This window comes from Tachysurus vachellii, chromosome 11 (assembly GCF_030014155.1).
Source record: "Tachysurus vachellii isolate PV-2020 chromosome 11, HZAU_Pvac_v1, whole genome shotgun sequence".
Classification (NCBI taxonomy): domain Eukaryota; kingdom Metazoa; phylum Chordata; class Actinopteri; order Siluriformes; family Bagridae; genus Tachysurus; species Tachysurus vachellii.
In genome coordinates, this window is record NC_083470.1 from 12,401,952 (window position 1) to 12,425,000 (window position 23,049).

General features: G+C 40.4%; 1 protein-coding gene across 4 annotated transcripts in view; it reads left to right on the forward strand.

Annotated features, from left to right (window-relative positions):
• Positions 1-752: 752 nt before the first annotated feature.
• Positions 753-23,049, forward strand: part of magixa (MAGI family member, X-linked a) — a 66,534-nt gene continuing 44,237 nt past the window's right edge. For 2 of the 4 annotated variants that reach the window (XM_060882353.1, XM_060882355.1), the window contains exons 1-3: positions 754-1,179; positions 10,048-10,337; positions 15,512-15,628. In XM_060882353.1, the coding sequence (XP_060738336.1) occupies positions 10,058-10,337; positions 15,512-15,628 (397 nt within the window). In that variant the 5' untranslated portion in view covers positions 754-1,179; positions 10,048-10,057. Of the gene's footprint in view, positions 1,180-1,303; positions 1,524-10,047; positions 10,338-15,511; positions 15,629-23,049 lie in introns of those variants that run through there. The other 2 variants (XM_060882356.1, XM_060882354.1) reach the window with 2 other exon arrangements.

Genomic DNA, 23,049 nt, shown 5'->3' on the forward strand with positions numbered 1-23,049 from the left:
TTCCACACACTGCATCCTTCCGCAGTGGCCTAGCGCTTTCTCGGGAGACCGTTAAATGACCGTTGGTAAACCGGAAGTGGGGGCGATGCTGCGAGTAGCTTTAGGGGCAGTACGTCATGGAAGAGTGTAAACAGTGAGCGCATTTGCTGATGTCAGCACTGAGCTACAGGGGCAGCAGAGCATTGCAGTAGAGAGAACAGGTTACCATGCCTACCTGTCACCATGGCTACGGCCCAAAACCGCATACCGCACTAAACACTATTAAAATAATAATAAAAATACATTTAAACAAATAAAAATCACTTAGAGCCTAATGTTGTACAATTTAGGGCCTTAATAAGGCTGTTTAGAAACGTGCAAATCTCACTTAATAATGTATCAGGTGTCATATTTAGCATAATTATATTTAATAGAAGTTATATTCATTGTTTACTTTATTAGATAAAAATGGCGATTAGTCTAATAACAATTAGTTTTAGACAAAGTAACATAAGCCGGTTTTACTTTACATTCCTGTAGTCTGTAAAACAATTTAAACACAAATTTTGTTCACATTTGTACAATTGTATTTGATTAAACCAGCATGATTAAAACACACGAACAGTTGTGTTTACACGAAAAGTAAACACGAACAACAATCAGTGTTGTAGGTTACATTAAATCCCAGATTGTGCACAATGTAACTGCTGTGTGACTGAAGTATTTAGGTGAGCGCTGGTGTTCAGACATAAATGCAGGCTTCTTATCCAATCGAGTCCCCCAATAGGCGGGTCCTAATCTCTCCCCATCCGGGGCTCCGCTCGCCTCTGTGGCTTATCACCGCTTCCTTATCGCCGAACCCGGGACTCACAGAGCGGCTCTGATCGCGGTGTCATCATTGGACCGGTACAGTTTTATCCAAAGGAGCTCTAAAAGGCATGGCTACTGCGCTGTAATGCTGCGCTGCTCTCTCCTTCTCTTACAAGCCCATCCATCCTCAACATCAACATCAGCAGCAGTGCAGTGCTATGGATCCGTAAGCTAAGCCGCGTCCTCATATACATACTACAGACAGCAGGATTCCGCAGGCTCCAGCTCCAGCTCCAGCTCCAGGCTCCTTCTCCGGTACTGATTGCGCTTGTAATAACCACATTAGAGCCGCAAGGCAACGCGTCGACGGAGGAAGCTGGAATTATGAAGGTATGTTGTATTTATTTATCCATATGCTTTATTGCACTTGCTGTCTTTTTCATTTCCACCCCTTTTGCGCGCGACACGTCATGCCCACTACCGCTACGGTACAACTTCCATTATGCGAAATATTACGCTAGCATTAGCGTGTTTGTCTTGTTTGCTGACGGTAGCTGTGTTTTATTTCAGTGGTGTCCGTCGTGGCACGGTTTTAAAAGCTTTCCTCGCTCGCAGTTTACATCAAACACGACGTTTGTTTTGTGTTTAAACGTATAACACTTGACGCGGTGTCTCCTGAGGCAACAATGTCGCTTCGTGGACAAGCTTGTTTCCTTTCTACTGTTTACTCAACAGTAACTGGATGCTGGAGCTTTATGTGATGTGGCAGTGGACAGAATTTTGTCCAAACCTGTCCTGACAGTTTCCAAAAGGTGTGTGTGTGTGTGTGTGTGAGAGAGAGACCTGGAGCATTTCAGTGCACTCATGTAGCACTTATATTTATTTTTCTTCCCACATTTCCCAGGGCTTTAATTGACTAGGCTAAGCTAATTAGGTGCATGATTAGCTTCATGTTTATTACCAGATGCAGGACTCTATGTACACCAACCTCTGGAGTCTCCTGTAGTTCTGTTCATGGTGTAAATAATCCTAATTGTAGTCATTGACTAGCACCAGGCGTTCAGTTGAGTTCAGGATAATAACCCACAGTGTTCTCACCCATGTGTCAGTGTAGTTTTGTGTAGGTTCACGCTGTGACCTGGAAGACTAAGCATTCATAGTAATAAGTATCACTAAAGCACTTGATCCCGACCTGGAACAATATATCTGATCTCTTGTATTTTTCTGATTCCATCCACTGACAGATCACATAAGCTACAAACTGTCTTACTGTAAGCCGTTATTACACTCTATTAAGCCACTTTTTTTCATAACCTGGCAAAGGAAGCTTGCAGATAGTTGGGTTGGTTATTGTGAAGGTGTCAGTATGGGTTAAAGGTTTCATATCGACAGTTTTGATTTCACAGTTGTATGAGAGATGAAAAAACATGAGATCATTGCAGCCCTAGTAAATATTCATGCTGAATACAGGGTATGTTGGTGAGGTGAATATTCTTTGGATGGCTAAGCAGATTTCTGGCAGTACAGTATGGGTTCAGTAAACAGAACAGACAATATTTCAGGAGGGGTCATTTTTAACTGTGGAGTCAGCATGCACTGAAGGACCTGTTATACATGCTTACACATTCAGATGTTTACACCAGACACATGCCAGCTGGATGCCGCATGTCTCTCTCTTTCTCTTGTGCGCTCTCTCTCTCTCTCTCTCTCTCTCTCTCTCTCTCTCTCTCTCATTCTCCTTCTTCTTCTTCATGTACTGTTCTTCATTTTTTACTTTCCTTTCATGTCTTCTTCATTTTTTTTCTGTCTAATCTCTTTTCCTTTCCTTTCCTTTCCTTCTCTCTTCTCGTTATCACTCCCTTCCTCACATTGACACTTGTCACCTTTCATTTAATTTTCTTCCCTCTCATCTCCCTTTATTTTTTTTTTTATTTTTTCGCATCACTTCTCTTCCTTACACTCCTCTCTTCTTCTCTCCTTGTATGCTCCATTCAGCCCTACCAGCTATAAAGCTCAATAGCATGAAGGTTAAAAGACACGAGGCCACTGGAGTCATTATGCAAACTGCAGGTGCCGGTTGGGGGGTATTCATATGAAAATGTGTTCAGGTACATTGAAGATGCGTTCCTACAAAACTGCCTCAATTTATCCAAGAGGATGTGTGGAGCAGTTTGTAATAAGCGCAGCAAATAGCATTAATAACTTGAGCTGAGGGGATTTATAAGTGGAATAGAGCTTCATACCAGGGTGTTCAGGGAAAGCCTGACAAAAGTGTTGTCCCCCATTCAAGGTAGCGTGTTAGCAAGTATTTTATAGTAACATATATAACTTGAAAGCGCTTTTCCTCCTTTATTAACAGAGGAGCTTTTGGTGCTGATGTGGGGGAAAAGTGAAAATAGCTTCTGGCTCTCCAGCCCTCAGAAAGCTTTAATGATTCTGTGTAGAATGCCAAGCTGTGCTAGCTCAACCGCTTCACACACTAGTAAGCCGCAGTGCGTTGCTGCAGAGTGTTTTTAAAATGTGTCTTTAAGCAATGTATAATATTGATGAGGGCAAACGCAACTTTCTGAAGAGAGAGCCTGTGATGTTTTGTCTCGTAATACTTTGCTGTGTCAAAACAGAGGAGGAATCAAACCGGTCTCACGCGATGGCATAAATATCTAAGAAAGAATGTGAAAAGTGTGTTTGTTTCAGTACAAGCAAAATGTATTGTATATCTTTTTGCAGATTGAACCATCAAGAAAACCTACCTGTTCTCGACACATAGTTTATTATCAATTTTCTATTGACAAGTTTATGAATCCAGCGTGTTTTGGGAAACCATTCCTCACTACATCCTGATGTTCCATCTTCCTGTTGGCCGGGTGCCTCTTGGACCTTAAGCTTTCAATTAAAGCCATGCTCAATTGGAGCTCATCTATCACCTCATTGGAGGGCCCCTGCAGGATTGATCTCCCTCCTGCATTTTATCTCCTGCAGACCTCTCAGCTTCAGGCTAATGAGGACTGGTGCAGGAACTCTACAGCTGAACAGGATATCGATGAAAGCAGCGATGTCAAAGTGTTCTATACCGTATAAATCTGTGCTATCACAAAGTACTCAGGCAAACGCTTGCAAAGTCATTTTCTTCTTCTTATACCATTACCTTTAATAGGGTATACCTTTAATATGCTAATATGGTATAGAGTGTTAACCAATAGAAATATCCCATTTATATTACTCCCTCATTTTTCATTTATTATCTATCCTATTTTTGTTTTCAGTCTTTTTTCTTTTAACATTTTATCTGCCTCAGCATATATTTAATCATTGATCTATCTTTACTATATGGCCAAAAGTTTGTGGACACCTGACCATCATAACTATGTGTTGTTCATTCAAGATGTAGTTTCCCTTTTGATGTTAATATCCTCCACGCATCTGTGAACGTGTTGTGACTTTGGAATGTGGTTTTGGGGATTTGTGTTCATTCAGCTACAAGCACATAAGTGAGATCAGGCACCGATGTCATGTTAGGAGGTCTGGGGTTCAGTCAGTGTTTCAGTTCAACCCAAAAGGTGTTCAGTTGATCAGTGGTCTTGAGTTCTTCCACTCCAACTTTGGCAAATCATGTCTTCATGGAGCTAAATTTGTGTCATGCTAGAAGAGGTTATGGCTCTTAGTTCCAGAGTGAAGGCAAATTGTAATGCTACAGCATACAAAGACATCATGTGCAATGTGTCCTTCAAGCTTGTTGCAACTGTTTGAGAAATATGCACATATGGGTGTGAAGGTCAGGTGTACACACACCACTGACCACAGAGTGTTTTTGTGTCATTCATCTAGCTCCTATTAATATAACTATTTTTTATTAATATAACTATTTATAAAAAAATGTCCTAATTACATCATCACTTAGTATAATAAGAAGTGAAGGTCTGTCTATCTAGGTGTTAGATTGGTCCAGAGAGAGGTGTGTAAGGAGACATTCACCTCAGCAGGACATTCATGTAGCCAGAAAGTTTTTGAAAGGCCTAAGAGGACACATTTAATTACACAGGCGTGTTAAACAGATACACAACCTGGATGTTGCATTTTTTCATTTATTGGTCATCAGTAAAGTCTTTATCCTGGATCAGGGGCTACTTTATATAAAAGATTTTGTGAAATAGAACCAATTAAAATATCACAGGAAAATACAAATAAAGATGATAATTACAGAAATGTGTGTGAGTGGGATTAAAAAAAATAAAATAAATGAAATTAATGAATTAAATTAATTCATTGAATTAATGAAAGAAATTCATATTTTTTTCAATGAGTCAGATCATCTAGCTCAACTTGCCAGTAAGAGCTGACTCTCAGCTTCCTAACAGCTTGTAGCCATTTTTCTTTTTTAAATCAGATTTTGTAATCTTTTGAGCAGTGATTGTTCTTTTTTTAATTTATTTAGCTTTTTTTGAACTGTTGCTGAAACTGGGGAACGATGGCTTAATGGTTAACATATTTGCCTTGCACCTACAGGCTTGAGGGTCTATGTCCCATTTCTGCTCTTTGTGCTTAGAGTTTGCGTGTTCTTCCTGGGCTTCAGTTTCCTATGGGTACTAAATTGCCTGTAGTGTGTGAATGTGAGTGTGTGTGTGTGTAATTGTGTCCTTTGATTGTTTGACACCCTGTCTTATGTGTCCCCTCCTCGTACCCTGAGCCCCCTGGGACAGGCTTCAGGTTCTCCTTGACCCTGTGTAAGATAAGCGATACAGAAAACAGATGGATGTCTGAAAGTGTTTCATGAAATATCAGTCAAAAATCTCGTTTAATTTTTACTAATTGCCATTTTCAAGTAACCATCTCTGATTTGGTGTCATTGTGCCTGCTGTGTCTGAGCTTCATTTTCTCAGCCCTCTTAATCCTCTCAGTCGCATGCAGTATGTCTTTAGCAAGCAGTAATGCAGTGGATCTTCCTGTCACACACCTGGGAGTCTTCCTGTCACACACCTGTGAATAGGGAGACATGTACGTCTCCCTATTCACACAACCGAAGAGCTCAAAGGATGAACAGACATATCCATGGAAGCATTTTGAGTAAATTATACCATGAGATTGACGGCATCTAAACAGGTAGAAAAAATCTCTACGGCGAGTCCGCTCTCAATGTTTACCTTCACAAATGACACATCGTGAGTTTGAACACTGATGTCGGTATCAAGCTGTCGAAAGTGTCAGTGCAGACCACCCTGGTGATTAGAATAGAATTTGACTGTATCTCAATCAGGCTACTCCATGCTGTCATTAACGTCCACACCTTCAAATATTTTCAGAAATGGTTAAACATGATAGAGTTTGCCTTTCTATATTGTAGTTCTTTCAGACATTTCAGTATTTGTCCCAAAAAAATACCCAGAATGATTTTATTCTCAAGATCTCAGCATGCCTAGGAGAAAACAGGGTGAAACAGAGGACATGGTTTGATCTCGCATATACAGATATAGCACAGATTATTTTCCAGAAGGAAGATTTCAGATTTTATGTAGCCCGTTGGCAGGATACATTTGCGAATCATGTGCAAGATCTATTCCTGAGATCCCATGAGATGAAGAGATGAAGTTATCTCTCTATAGACCAGTGTGTATATGTGTGTTTGCGTGCGTGTCTGTGTGTGGGCATCATTTTAGACACAGTGTAGACCAAATTTCTCCCATATTTTTAATATTTTTTTAAATGCAGCTTTATTTAAAAAAGAAAAACATCTAAATAGATTCCTTTCGCCACTGAGGTTGAGGTGTAGGTTTAGCACAAATTAGCTGTATATCAGGAAAAGGTAGAAGGTCATATGAGTAGAAGGTCCTCAAAAGGACAGTAAGCACTGTGCTGAACAAGCAGACAGCTTATGATACACAGAGTTACGTTTTAGTGATGTATTGCACTTATGAGCTAAATTTGCAGTAAATAAAATGTAGGAAGCTTCTTCAGTCTTCCTGCTTGACGAACATGTGTCTATAATGCCCTTGGCTGTATTACATAGCTGTGAATACAAAGAAAGGGACAAAGTGGACTTTGATACCCTGTCTGAATTGTTCACACCTCTGTTTGCTTTTTGATTAACCTAAATAGGACATGCATACCTCAGGTGACCTGTTTGACCATTGGAATGAAAATGGTAACCTGTTATTGTGTTTATGTGGCCTCCAGCGGTTTTGAAACCCCACTTGCGCTCTCTCTCTCTCTCTCTCTCTCTCTTAGTAAATGAATATTGAGAAAGCTGCAGGTGATCTGCAGCAGTGTTCTAGTCTCAGTGAGCTAATCTTGTGTAGTTACCCCTACACACATACAAACACTCACACACACCCGCCTCTACTTCGCAATTCCCTATTCCCCACAGTGCTTATCAGCGAAAGTCCTCTTACTTAATACTTGCCCTTTGCTCTGCAGTGCCACTATAATAAAATGTGTGTTTGAACGAATCACATGCAGTACACAAACATCCTCAAATGCTTTTACATCCAGGTTTTTTCTTAAAGAGCTTTCATCCTGATTCATTTATTTGCTAATCAATTCATTTATTTTGTGTATTGTAACAGCGCCGTAAAGTTCCACCGAAGGGAATTTCGTACACGTTAGTAGTGAAAGTTAGGTGATAGACGATCTGATTGTCTTTATAATCACTTTTAAAGAAGTGACGTGTTAAAGCTGTCATCGATGAGTCTTGAGTCGTGTGTAAAATTGTATGGGCCTAGTATCACTATAGTGTTATTAACACCTGATATAGCCTTATGCATTTTTAATGAACTCTGGGAAGCCGTGTTTGTGGATTCTGTCACCCCCCTCGCTTGTTTTGACCATCTGTTTGCTTATTTTTGTTTCAATTTCGAGACTCAGCCTTATGTATTCAGCCTGCAGATTGCCATAGGGAAGCAAAACTCCCTGCTGAATAAGATTTATGAGGGAATGCATGAGGAAAGCTTATTTCCGTGTAAACTTCGAAAGAATTAAGAACTGTGCATCACCGATCCACTATTTTTGTGATGCCTTGTGGCTTTTATTCCTGTCAAGGTGAAAAAAAGATATATTTAACTGCACCTGTAAGTGAAAGCAAATGGACATTGCTGTTCAGGTATTTAGAGCACTGAAGTATTTAATACTTTAGTACTTTACAGAAAAAAAACTAGATCATTATATGATCTTCCAATCTTCCCAGTCTTTGTTTTGTTCAGTGATTTTAGTAGTTGCCTATAAATAAACCCTGTCTCAAATGGTGCATTTGTATATTTTTAGTGTGAGAAACGCATTCACACTGAGAAACTCATTACAATTTACATACTGTTAATACCCAGGTACTAAAGACTTACTAAAGACTACAGACTTGTTTATCCTACACAGCCCAAAGACGCTTGATCAGATTTAAGTCTGGAGAATTTGGAGGCCGTTTGAACACCTTGAGCTCTTTGTCAAACCTCAAACCATCCCTGAACAATTTTTGCAGCGTGGCAGGAAGCATTATGCTGCTGAAAGATGTCACCGCCATTAGGGAATACTGTTTGAAGGGGCTACTTAGTCTGCAACACTGTTTAGGTAGGTGGTACAGTATGTGTCAAAGTAACATCCGCATGAAGTAGTAACATTGCCCGGAGCATCACACCGCCTCTACCCGCTTTCCTTCCCACAGTGCATCCTGGTGCCATGTCTTCCTCAGATGAGTGACACACACACTCTCGGACATCTACGTTATATAAAGCAAAGCTTCGTCAGAGCAGGACGCCATCTTCCGTTTCTCCATTATTCAGTTCTAATGCTCATGCCCATTGTAGGTGCTTTTGGTAGTTAGAATAGGCACTATGACTGGCCTGGAAGCTGTGATGTACTGTGTGTTCTGACAGCTTTTCATCACAGCCAATATTAACTTTTTTAGCAATTTGTGCTACAGTAGCTCTTCTGTGGAATGGGACCAGTCAGGCTATTCTTTGCTGCTTATGCTCCCCTTGGGTGCCCATGACCCTGTCACTGATTCACTGGTTGTTCTTCTTTGGACTACATTTGTAGGTAATAACCACTGCATACTGGGAACACTACACAAGACCTGATGTTTTGGTGATGCTCTGTCACAGTCGTCTAACCATCACAATTTAGCCTTTGTCAAAGTCTCTCAGATCTTTACACTTGCCCATTTTTCCTGCGTCCAACACATCAGCTTGAGGAGCTGACTGTTCACTTGCTGCCTATTATATCCCCTTGACAGGTTACATTATAACCGGATATTGACTGTTGTTCTTGTCACTTTTCAGTGATTTCTTTTGTTATGGCTCATCTGTTTATTCCATTTAGCAACTCGTCACACTAAGATAGGATATCGCAAAAACGGATATCTTACCGCAACCTATATTTATGATATTATTAATAATGAAATGTAAGATTAGTTTTGTTGTTTTTCTAGATGCATATAATTATTTCACATTTTCTTGGAACTTGACATGAATAAAATGTGTGGAATAGATTTTAGTGATTATATATTTGGTTTGTTGTAACTGTTATAATAGGAAATAGTAGACAGACTAGACTATTCAAGACATTTTTGCACTACAAGGCATAGAGGAAGCGGAACGCACTGGTTGGCCACAGGATTAAGTTTAGCGACTCTGCGCAAGATTAACTAGGTGATATCAAACCAGACTGTTGCTAATTAAGTGAGATAAATTATATCGTAGATGCTAATTAACTGCTATTCTTAACCAGCAGGTATTTACATGCATTTATTTGCATGGAAATTGAAACAGGTAGAGTAGCTCAATGTGGTCCAAACCGCATTATCACATACTGAGGTACCTTATTAGTGCAGACACTAGCGCAACCGTTTCACCATTAAACTAACAGTATGAGCTTTAACTCCCACTGATAGTAGAGATAACTGAAAACTAATTGGTTATAATCTAAACTGAATTTCCTCTGCACTGGTGGCAATTGTTTCTTAAAGGGAATGAGAAGAGTCAAACTGATTGTAGATCACCTAATTGTACCTCTTGATAATGCTTTCAGTTCACCCCAGCCTACTTTTTACTATTGTGCAGCTCTGCACCAGGTCACTGCTTCCTCCACACCAACAATATCTTTAAAGCCTACAAAAGAAAAGGCTACGATCGTATGCATGATATTTGTGCTACAGAAATATGGCCAGTTTTTACAAGATCCAGAGAATGACTTTAACTATTGCGAATGCTTTTATTTACAGAATTAATTAGTGGTGGCCCCGCCAAAACTGCTCACACGTTTTAATGTTTCTCCTTGCAGCGTTGGCGCCATGTCTAAGGCTACAGTCAAGAAGCTGCACTGGCGTTCCAAAGTTCAGGAGAGCTTTGTTCCTTTAGGTGGAGCCTCGGGGGAGCTGGGTGTAGCCATTGGGGGTGGTGCCGACTATGGCGAGTTCCCATTCGTCACAGCAGCACCTGGAGGAGGCGCCACAGTGGGTGACATCATCCTGGAGATTGGTGGTACTCCTGTCCTGGGCATGACCCTGGGAGACGTCAGAGGGGTTCTGAACTCGTGTCCTCATCCCATCCGCATCAAAACAGTTCTACCAGGTAAAAGCAGCAAAGCATATTCGACTATTCCAGGGAATTTTGATTTGCTGAGTAGGAGATTCTTGCTGTATCTGCGGAATATATTGGCATGTCCGCTCCCTGCTGCGACTCTGATTTGCAGGTAGCGGATTCCTGAAATGCTGCATAACAAGGTCTTAAAAGCTCATGACTAAATTTCCAGCTTTTGTTTCAACACAATTGATCTTGTTTAGAATATATACATTTAATATACCTCCATCACCTTTAAATTTAATGACAACATGTAATAAAGCCCACTGCAGTAGATAATGCATTAAAATATGCAGCTTTATACGTGTATGCTTTGATATAATTTGGGGATCAAAGTATTCTTAAAATGCATCCAGAAAATCCTTCTAATTTTCCCCAGACGCCACATCGTCCTCTTTTTTCCTCGTCCTCTTGCTATTTTTAAAAAGCATGTAGTGATCCGTATTAGTACATCAGGAATTAGTGACAATCTGCAATCTACTCTCTTCTTGCTACCACAAGTTAATTGCTGAAACACAGCATGGCTCATTCAAGATCATTCATCTTGCACCTAAACTGAATCTGGAATTCAGTAAGTAAAAAGGTAAGCAAAGGAAAATTGATTGTTTTAAAGTCGCATCTTGTTTGCAACCATGTATACAGTACATTAGCACAATAGAAAGGTAGACATTGACTCAAATATTAAGATTTAACTATGATCCACCAGCTTCGATTAAGACCATGTACAATTGGAATTGGGATGCTGAATCTATTAAATATTTGGGTGTTTTTTTACCTAGGGACTTCTCAAGACTGTACGACATTAATTACGGCCCATTAAATTTCAAGATAAAATCTGATATTCATAGATGGAATGTTATTCCCTTTTTGAGTTTAAGTTCCCGCATAGAATCAATCAGGATGAATATTCTTCCACGGATGCTATACCTTTTTCAATGTCTGCCAACCAAAATACCATCTAAGCAATTCTTAGAATGGGACAGATTAATAGCAAGGTATTTGTGGCAAGGGAAAAGAGCCAGAATTAAATTTAAGATACTGCAATTAAGAAAAGAGAAGGGTGGAATGGGCCTTCCTTGCCTACAAGAATATTATCATGCAGCCCAACTAAGACCCTTAATCTGCCTACAGTATGCTCACCAACATACACTGCAACATGGAAAGAAATAGAAAGTACAATGTTAAACAGAATCCCAATAACAGCTCTACTAAGTGATAACAAATTACTAGAAGAACAGGCCATCCCAGATGATTCTATAACAGGCAGCTTTCTGAAGTCCTGGCAGGCAATAGTCAAAATTTGCAGATTAGGAGAAGCATCTAAAATTATGAGATGATTATGAGCCTATGATTCAGACTTTGCACCAAACAGAATCGATGGCAGGTTTAAGATATGGATCTCAAAAGGTTTAACTACTTATCATTCGTTTATTCACAAAGGGGCATTCCAGAGTTTTGAAACCCTACAGAAAGATTATGGACTGGGAAAAGCTGATTTTTTTAGGTACCTGCAAGTAAGACAATACTTTAACAAAAATATTAAAGGGGTGTTAGGAACTAGTGAGTCAGGGTTCCTGGAAGTATTTTTATCACTAACTAAACCCAGATCATGCAACAAAATTATCTCCAAGCTATATAATGCTATACAATTATCAAAACAAGAAAATACAGAATACATAAAGATGAAATGGGAAAGGGAAGTAAATGTGAAGATCACACAGGAGAGCTGGGGGAAAATATGCCAGTTACAATGGTTGTCAACCGGGTCAAACACATGGCGGGAGTTTTGCTGGAAGAATATTGCGAGATTTTTTTATTACACCCATTCAGAAACGATACCAAGGCAGCGGAGATGCCTGTTGGAGACATTGTGGATCTAACGGAGCCAATCACTTCCATATTTTTTGGGACTGCCGGACAATAAGACCTTACTGGGAAGAGATCCATGAACACATAAACAATGTATTTTAATGTAAACATTCCATTTAAATGTGAAACTGTGTATTTGGGTTGGAAATCTAGGGTTGGAAACATGGAACATTAATGATAAAAAACTGCTTATGATACTATTGGCAGCCAGTAAGAAATCTGTTACGAGGAAATGGTTAAAAGTAGATCCACCCACCATTGAGGAATGGATTGAAATTATCTATGAGATTTATGTTATGGAAAAGATATCCTTTTCCCTCAAAGTTGAAAAAGCAAAATTCTATAAGATTTGGACTAAATGGACTGAGTATGTAAAACCAATTAGATCTGATTTCATTTGACTGTATTTGTGCTCTGTGTAGACTTGCCCTCTTTTTATGTGATGTTTTACTTACTTGAAGTGGTGTGCATCCCGGTTCTGTTCTGCTTTGATATGGTTCCTAACTGGAATAAGTAGTGGTCCATAAAAGAAAATTTCAGAAAGGCAATATGGACAATCTCATCTAAAATATCTATACCCATCTCCATCTATGTACTTGAATATCTAAAGTTGTAACTAATGTACGTGATGTGAATCTGCCTTTCCAAATAAAAAGATAATTTCAAAAAAAAAAAGAAAGGTAGACATTGGTAGACAAAGTTCGAAGGAGGACAAATTCTCGTGCATGTCTCGCTGGTGTATCTGTGACCAGGACAGCAAGTCTTTTGTGATGTATCGAGAGCCACAGTATCCAGGGAAATGTCAGCATATCACCACAAAGGACTGAGCACATCCAGCAGGAGTAACTGTCGACACAAGAAGAAGGTGTCTGAAAGGGGTGTCTGTGTACTAATCCGAATTCTATCCAAAAAACATAAAACCACAGCTGTGCAACTCACTGGAGAATTAAATGTGTACCTTGACTCTACCGTTTACACCCTAGCTGTTCATTGGGAGCTCCACAGGGTCAAAATTCATAGTCTGGCTGCTTTAGCCAAGCCTTGGGTCACTTGGTGCCACTGCCAAATGTCAGGTTAAATGGTGTCATTGGCAGTGATGCCAGTGAGTCAGTGCCTATGACAGCTATAGATTCCTGTTCTTGGCTGACAGGAGCGAAACCTGATGTGGTCTTCTGGACTTGTAGCTCATCTATCCCAAGGCTTGGTGTGTGTACTGAGTTGCTTTTCTGCTCACCACAGTTGTAAAGAGTGATTATATGAGTTACTATAACCTTTTTGGCAGCTTAAGCCTATCTAGCAATTTACCTTAGACATCTCAATTCAACAAGGCTTTTTCACCCACTGAACTTTTGTTCACTTAATGATTTGTGTTTTTTATACCATACTGTGCAAATTTTACAAACTGTGTATGTGAAAGTCCCAGGAGATTCCCAAGCAGTTTCTGAAATACTCAGACAAGCCCTACTGGCACCAACAACCATGCCAAGGTTAAAGTCATGGACATCTAAATCTTTGCCCATTCTGATGTTTGTTGTGATCATTAATTGAAGTCCTTGAATCTGTATCAATACTCTGTATCAATACTCCGATTTTATGAGTATAGATATATTCATAATAACACTCTCCTGTGTTTAACAGTTTATAATCACACTCTCCACTGTCACCCAAATGAGGATGAGGTTCCCTTTTGAGTCTGACTCTCAAGGTTTCCTCCTCTTCCATGTCAAGGAGTTTTTCGTCACCACCGTCGCCTCAGTCACCTCAGGCTTGTTCATTGGGGACAAATACAAACGCATTTAAATATAAGTCTAATATTAATCTTGAACCTTTTGTACTATATTTCTTATGTTCTGTAAAGCAGCTTTGAGACAGTGTCCAAGGAGCTATACAAATAAAAGTGAATTGAAAAAATTTAATTGAAGTGAACTTTATGAGCTGTCTTTTGTACTGAGAGGAGCATCATTGTAGAGGAACAGACCTAAGACTGAGACTTAAGGATTCAAAACAAAATGAAACTCTACAGTCATTTTTTTCCCAGACATTTTGTTAATAGTTCAGACGTGCTTAAGTGTTTCCTCCTTGTCCCTGGTGATACACTTGACTGTTTGCTGTTAAGTAGATGTTATAAGCACAGTCTATTACTTAACCTTTACTGTGCTCACCGCTCACCCTGGCAGGACTGATCACCATCAGTGGACAAGAGCAGTCAGATAGCAGTCAGGTGCACATACGGCTCGTACCGGATAGTTTATATCCGTTTGCTCATTATATAGAAGGAGCTGTTGTTTAAGGTCAGGAAAACACTTAAAAAAGTTAACAGATAGAAGGGCAAAACTGCTTCTCCCAACAATTCACACTAGTCCTTGAGGCTTTTTCTGGCTTCTTGATTCATTTTTATTGTGAATAAGGAGTGGTGTTGTGTGAATTAGCACAGTTTGAGAGAGGAGGCAATCGATGAAGGGAGATACTAGGAAGCAGCTGAATGTTGAGTTCTTAACCACTGAAGTGTAGATTCAGACAACACTGTTAGTTTGCTCATTGTCTTATGTCTTTAAGTGGTTTACTGTAGCTTTCACTTGCTTTTGCCGATTTTGTGAGTTTGTGTACAGTGTTATTTTGTGTGTATAGATGTTAGTGTTGTTATACAGTATATACAGTACAGGCTCTGTGAATGAGACTTTCTATTGATGATCGGTGGTCTGCTGAACTGAAAATAATCTAGTTTAAGATAAAATACAATATAATCATCATACAAGTAACATTTTGCAAATTATTTCAATAATAGTAATTTCTTTTTTCTTTTCAAACGACCTGCTCCCTGTTTGAGGATCGCCACAGCGGATCGCATAGTCCGCATATTAGATTTGGCACGTTTTATGCCGGAAGCCCTTCCTGACACAACCCTTCCATTTTTATCTGGGCTCGGGTACCGGCACTGAGAATTAACTCTTCAGCGATTTGAACCCGGGCCGTGGCAATGAGAGCACGGGATCCTGCCGCTGGACCACCTAGGGGATTATTTCAATAATAGTAATAATAATAATTTAAAATACTGGATGAAAAGGTTGCTAGGTGGGAGCCAGGTTCTGGTGTTTTGTTACATTTCAGATGAAGGTTTGCAGTAAACCAATAAGAGCTATAAAGCACTTTTTTTTATAATTAAAAATGGGGGTTTTAGTTATTGTTTTTTAAGTCAGTAGGAAGCTTTATTGTGGTGCATTGGTACTCTGCATTGGTACTACTAATGGTAAGCGATTGAATTTGAATTGAGTTTCAGCTGTCATTTTTTTTCCCAGGCTCAACACTGTGTAAAGACCTGAGATTATATTTAAGCAAGTGCTTCACACCCGGTTCCATGGACAGCCAACTGCAGCAGGTCATACGGGAGAACCTTTACCTGCGCGCTGTGCCCTGTGAGTAAGACTCAAGCGTTCTTACACATTTAGTTTAAAGCTGACATGTACACAAATATGTACGTATTCTAGCAGTGTTTGGAAACATTTGGTGTATGGTAGAGTGTAAAATAAGCCTCCATACTATAATACGTATGGATACGTGTCCTAGCAAATGAAAAAAAATAATAAATACAAATTCAATTCAAATCTTTTTACTTTTCAAATATATGTTTAGATCCATTAAATTTTTTTCTAAATTGTCTCGACAATAAAAGTTTCTTGACTTAATTTGACTTGACTAGAACATCTGACACAGCTATGTCTTATTGACATAATCCAGATCCAAATGCAGGGATAGAAGGCAGACAGGGGTTTTATTAATAAATTCACAAAGGCAACAGACACAGGGAAACACTAAGGGGAAAACCTGAGCAATTAAAATACAAAACAAGATACAAGAATACCAAAAACATAAAACGGAGAACACCAGGTAACAAACGGTGCTCAACAACAAGGACTCAGTAAGAAACACATGCAGGACATCAGGTATAAATAGTGGAGGTAATTAGTGAAACATGAGGATCGAGTGTGCAGATGCAGGAACATAAACAAAGCACATGGCACAAGACATAAACAAACCCCTGCCGCACACTAGGGAATTGTCCAAGTCATCATCACAGCTGTTGGGACAGCAGGAAGATTTATTGAAAGCATTTTGTATTGAAACGGCATGACACATTAAGCCTTTATCCATTTTTCTAGGTAATATGATAATGTAATATAATAGTTTAGATAAATAATGTCACGCATCCTCTACTCTCACACCAATTACCTTCATGTCCTCATTTAACACATCCATATATCTCCTCTTTATCCTTCCTCTTGACCTCTTACCTGGCAGCTCCATCTCCAACATCCTATCAACCAATATAACCATCTCTTTCCTCTGTACATGTCCAACCATCTCAATCTTGCCTCTCTGACCTTGTCCCCGAAACAGCCAACCTGAGCTGTTCCTCTGATGTGCTCGTTCCTAATCCTGTGCGTCCTCATCACTCCTAAAGAGAACCTCAACATCCTCATCTCTGCTACCTCGATCTCTGCCTCATGTCTTTTCCTTACTGCTACAGTCTCTAACCCATACAGCAGAGCTGCTCTCACTACTGTCTTGTACACCTTTCCTTTGATTCTTGCTGACACTCTTCTGTCACACAACACTCCTGACACTTTTCTCCACCCACTCCAACCGACCTGCACTCGCCTCTTCACCTCTTTCCCACACTCCACATCATGCTGGATTGTTGACCCCAAAAACATAAACTATTTGTGTAACAGTTAGAACTTCAAATTAGATGCAGCAGCATTGTAAATGTAAAATGTTCAAATGTTTTTTGTTTTTTTGTAGTTTGTAGGACATTAAATTAAAGTATTATGAAGAATATCAGGTTTTTAAAATGTATTATCACTGTTTTTCTGCCTATAGAGTAGTGTTAATTTCGTCAGACGAGACGAAATATGTTCGTCAACAACCTTTGTTTTCATGACTAAGACGAGACGATGACAAGACTGCACCGCTGTCCAAAAACGCTGACTAAGACTAAATTAACATGCATTATTGTTGACGAAAAAAGACCAGACGAAAATGTTTTGTATAAAATAAAAACTAAGAGAAAATCTCTCTTCATTTTTGTTCGGCTTCGCGCTGTTGCTCAAGTTACAGGTCCGCGAAACGGATCCCGCTTATTATATTGCTACCTACCAAATAAATCGATAATTTGACACAAAATGATGATTTAAAAAGGAGTTTATTGATTTAAAAACAATTGTAATGTTTCCGCTAAAGAAAATAGTGCGCTCCGTCTCTACGGTTAGAATCCTGTGTGTCCATGGCAACGCTCTGTTTTTCATGGCAACGGTGTGTTATAGTTCGCAGCGCTCTGTTATCAAGAAATAAAATAGCGTGTGTGTAGAAAGAATTCGTCCACACGCCGCTCAAATAAATAAATAAATAAATAAAAACTCCTGAGCACAAGTCCACCCGTGGTCTAGGCGGCTTTTTGTGTTAAATTATATTTCCTGTCGCTGCGCAGGCTCTTTTATTGTACATGACAGCTTATGTCCCGATGACCGGTCTTTGCATTACGATTAAAAGCAGTATCAATAAAGTAAAAAATGTGATGTGCAGTCAAGTTCGAGTGTATGCACTGTTTAAACGAGTGTTCTCAACTTCTCACTGATACTTTTGTGATTCGCTGAGTTTTGACAAGTTTTATAGCCTCGATATTGTTTCTTATTCAAAAGTGGTGACAGAAAAAACTCAGCACCCCCAACCTGAAACCTCTTCCCACGCCCCTGTCACAATCACATCATAATCAAAATTAATAATTAGGCTTAAAAGCAAATGTATATGTAAGGGAATCAAGTTTAACAATTACATGTAATATTGCTCCAAATATCATCAATAATGGTGTGTGCAATACCATGTATAACTTGCATTAAGTTGGTAATTTATATGTATAATGTGTGTGTGTGTATATGTGTATATATATATATATATGTATATAAGTTATTAAGTTATTCATTAAGTTATATAAGTTATTAAGTTATTCATTAAGTTATATAAGTTATTAAGTTATTCATTAAGTTATTTATTTCCACTATAACACTTGTGTTCCTGATATTATTGCATTTAATGAGGCCTTGTTGTATTTATTCTTACAGTAGATTCCAGATGTGGTCAAGCTACAATTTTTTGACTAAAACTAGACTAAAATTAAAAGTCTTTTAGTTGACTAAAACTTGACTAAGATACCTTGAGTTTTCTTTTGACTAAAACTAGACTAAAATAACGAGACTTTTAGTCGACTAAAACTAAGACTAACAAAAAAGATATGTGAATGACTAAATATGACTAAAACTAACAAGGACATTTGGCACAAGACTAAGACTAAATTAAAAATAGGTGACGAAATTAACACTACTATAGAGTATATAATGATACATGTCATGTATCAACGTCTTCAAGTATTGTAATTACAATTGTTTTTCATAGCGCCCACCCATACTAGAGCGACACTTGTACGCACGCCATCAGACTTCACTTTTAAACTTCATTTTACAACTAACTTATGAAACACCTTAATAGGATAACTTAGAGGATTATTAAAGATCTAATTTCTCTTTCACCTTACTGTTTCATCACACAGTTTGCAGGCTGCATACAGAGTTTTACCATGTACAAATTTGCCCACATTCACCACTCAACCAAACCTTTCTACCAGATGTGACAAGAAACATCTCAATTTACACAGGCGCAGAGTAAAACATCTCTCTGTTCACACATTTACTGAGCATTTACTGAGATAAAAACACTACACAGTGATTTGTTAGCAGTGAGGCAGATACCCAATGATAAGCTACTGAGCATGGTTCTGTGCCATTTTATCTTAAACTGAGATTTCTTAAACCAGTTTGGTTTAAAAAAAAACTGCCTCAAGAAAAATCTGAGCAAACCACACTTCTACACTTCTTAAACAAAAGAACTATTAAATGAAATAGTCATAAAAATCAAAATCATAAAATGAAGCGGGTGTGGGTGTGTGAGAGAGAGTGTAAGTTGGGTGTGTGTGAGAGAGAGTGTAAGTTGGGTGTGTGTGAGAGAGAGTGTAAGTTGGGTGTGTGTGAGAGAGAGTGTAAGTTGGGTGTGTGTGAGAGAGAGTAAGTGGGTGTGTGAGAGAGAGTAAGTGGGGTGTGTGTGAGAGAGAGCAAGTTGGGTGTGTGTGAGAGAGAGCAAGTTGGGTGTGTGTGAGAGAGAGCAAGTTGGGTGTGTGTGAGAGAGAGCAAGTTGGGTGTGTGTGAGAGAGAGCAAGTTGGGTGTGTGTGAGAGAGAGCAAGTTGGGTGTGTGTGAGAGAGAGCAAGTTGGGTGTGTGTGAGAGAGAGCAAGTTGGGTGTGTGTGAGAGAGAGCAAGTTGGGTGTGTGTGAGAGAGAGCAAGTTGGGTGTGTGTGAGAGAGAGCAAGTTGGGTGTGTGTGAGAGAGAGCAAGTTGGGTGTGTGTGAGAGAGAGCAAGTTGGGTGTGTGTGAGAGAGAGCAAGTTGGGTGTGTGTGAGAGAGAGCAAGTTGGGTGTGTGTGAGAGAGAGCAAGTTGGGTGTGTGTGAGAGAGAGCAAGTTGGGTGTGTGTGAGAGAGAGCAAGTTGGGTGTGTGTGAGAGAGAGCAAGTTGGGTGTGTGTGAGAGAGAGCAAGTTGGGTGTGTGTGAGAGAGAGCAAGTTGGGTGTGTGTGAGAGAGAGCAAGTTGGGTGTGTGTGTGAGAGAGCAAGTTGGGTGTGTGTGAGAGAGAGCAAGTTGGGTGTGTGTGAGAGAGAGCAAGTTGGGTGTGTGTGAGAGAGAGCAAGTTGGGTGTGTGTGAGAGAGAGCAAGTTGGGTGTGTGTGAGAGAGAGCAAGTTGGGTGTGTGTGAGAGAGAGCAAGTTGGGTGTGTGTGAGAGAGAGCAAGTTGGGTGTGTGTGAGAGAGAGCAAGTTGGGTGTGTGTGAGAGAGAGCAAGTTGGGTGTGTGTGAGAGAGAGCAAGTTGGGTGTGTGTGAGAGAGAGCAAGTTGGGTGTGTGTGTGAGAGAGAGCAAGTTGGGTGTGTGTGGGTGTGTGTGAGAGAGCAAGTTGGGTGTGTGTGGGTGTGTGTGAGAGAGCAAGTTGGGTGTGTGTGGGTGTGTGTGAGAGTGAGCAAGTTGGGTGTGTGTGTGTGAGAGTGAGCAAGAGTGTGACTGTGTGTGTGAGAGTAAGAGTGTGACTGTGTGAGTGAGAGTAAGAGTGTGACTGTGTGAGTGAGAGTAAGAGTGTGACTGTGTGAGTGAGAGTAAGAGTGTGACTGTGTGAGTGAGAGTAAGAGTGTGACTGTGTGAGTGAGAGTAAGAGTGTGACTGTGTGAGTGAGAGTAAGAGTGTGACTGTGTGAGTGAGAGTAAGAGTGTGACTGTGTGAGTGAGAGTAAGAGTGTGACTGTGTGAGTGAGAGTAAGAGTGTGACTGTGTGAGTGAGAGTAAGAGTGTGACTGTGTGAGTGAGAGTAAGAGTGTGACTGTGTGAGTGAGAGTAAGAGTGTGACTGTGTGAGTGAGAGTAAGAGTGTGACTGTGTGAGTGAGAGTAAGAGTGTGACTGTGTGAGTGAGAGTAAGAGTGTGACTGTGTGAGTGAGAGTAAGAGTGTGACTGTGTGAGTGTGTGAGTGAGAGTAAGAGTGTGACTGTGTGAGTGTGTGAGTGAGAGTAAGAGTGTGACTGTGTGAGTGTGTGAGTGAGAGTAAGAGTGTGACTGTGTGAGTGTGTGAGTGAGAGTAAGAGTGTGACTGTGTGAGTAAGTGTTTGAGTGTGTGTGTGTAAATTGATTGATATACAATGAAGTAAAAATTCATCCCTTTAATAAGTCAGATCCAACACTTAAAATAAGTTATTCAGTCATTTACATTCATCATAGTACTTATTCACAAGCCCAGCCAGCCACTCCTGCTTTACCCAAGTTTTTCTCAGAGTACAGAGATCTACAAAGGGTTCTCCACTTTTGCATGAGGCATAAGAGAATAACGAGTAGATTAACACCCAGATTAACATAAATCCTTCTTCTAGTTTGTTACATGAAACAAGGTTGTTCTTCATCTCCATCGTCTTCCCTCCACATTCCATGATAGTGATGTTTCTCTCTTACCTATACCTACCAGAAAAACAGAGAGTTCGAAAGTTCAAGTGTGGCTCACTAAGATTATTCTATTGCTCATATCTCTGCTATGTGATAACAGTACAAAGCAAGTTTCTTCGCAGACTAACACACACACACACACACACACACACACACACACACACACACACACACACACACACACACACACACCCTTGGCATTTTTTCTAATATAAGCATGAATCAGGATCTGAACAGATATACTTTACATCATGTAAAAGTTTATAAAATTCCCCATAATCACCTTCCCTTTTCCCCAACACTCTCCCACACCAGCTCCTGTCCCCTGCACTGTGAAAACTTAAAGTATTTCAGTCAATAACTCACTGTTGCTCTGCTTTTCAGTTTCCTTTTGCCTACTGTGAGATAACAAGCTTGAGAGGTAAGGTGTAGTAAAGTGTTAGGGTAAGATAATGTCAAATATTTTGAACAGGACAATGTTTGCTAGAGGTGACAAGGTGCCAATCAGAATTAGTCTGCTTACTCAGAAAAACAAGGAAGTCCTTTCCTGCTTCGCCTCTTTGTGTCTAAGCATGAGCAAATCTTTTTCTAGTTCTTGTAGTTATTCTAGTTTTTCTGCAGTAGGGGACACTGTGGTTAGTTTGTCGCACACAGCTGAGATTGAGGGTTTGGTTTCTGACATGTGTGTGCAGTTTGTATGTTCTCCCCCTGCTTAAGAGGTTTCCCCCAGTGCTTCAGTTTCTTCCCCCAGTACAAAAACATGCATAGTAGGCTGATTGTCTGTAGTGTGTGTGAGTGTGTGTGAGGGAGTGTGTGTGTGTGAGGGAGTGTGTGAGTGTGAGGGAGTGTGTGAGTGTGAGGGAGTGTGTGAGTGTGAGGGAGTGTGTGAGTGTGAGGGAGTGTGTGTGTGTGAGGGAGTGTGTGTGTGTGTGTGAGGGAGTGTGTGTGTGTGTGAGGGAGTGTGTGTGTGTGAGGGAGTGTGTGTGTGTGTGAGGGAGTGTGTGTGTGTGAGGGAGTGTGTGTGTGTGTGTGTGAGGGAGTGTGTGTGTGTGAGGGAGTGTGTGTGTGTGTGTGTGTGTGTGTGTGTGTGTGTGTGAGGGAGTGTGTGTGTGTGTGAGGGAGTGTGTGTGTGTGTGAGGGAGTGTGTGTGTGTGTGTGAGGGAGTGTGTGTGTGTGTGTGAGGGAGTGTGTGTGTGTGTGTGAGGGAGTGTGTGTGTGTGTGTGTGTGTGAGGGAGTGTGTGTGTGTGTGTGTGAGAGGGTGTGTGTGTGTGTGAGAGGGAGTGTGTGTGTGTGTGTGTGAGAGGGAGTATGTGTGTGTGTGAGAGGGAGTATGTGTGTGTGTGAGAGGGAGTATGTGTGTGTGTGAGAGGGAGTGTGTGTGTGTGAGAGGGAGTGTGTGTGTGTGTGAGAGGGAGTGTGTGTGTGTGTGTGTGAGAGGGAGTGTGTGTGTGTGTGAGAGGGAGTATGTGTGTGTGTGAGAGGGAGTGTGTGTGTGTGAGAGGGAGTGTGTGAGTGTGGGTGTGTGTGAGTGTGAGTGAGTGGGTGTGTGAGTGAGTGGGTGTGTGAGTGAGTGGGTGTGTGAGTGAGTGGGTGTGTGAGTGAGTGGGTGTGTGAGTGAGTGAGTGAGTGAGTGAGTGGGTGGGTGAGTGGGTGGGTGAGTGTGAGTGGGTGGGTGTGTAATTGAGGGAGTGTGTGAGTGTGTGTGAGTGTGTGAGAGTGAGTGTGTGTGAGTGTGTGAGAGTGAGTGTGTGAGAG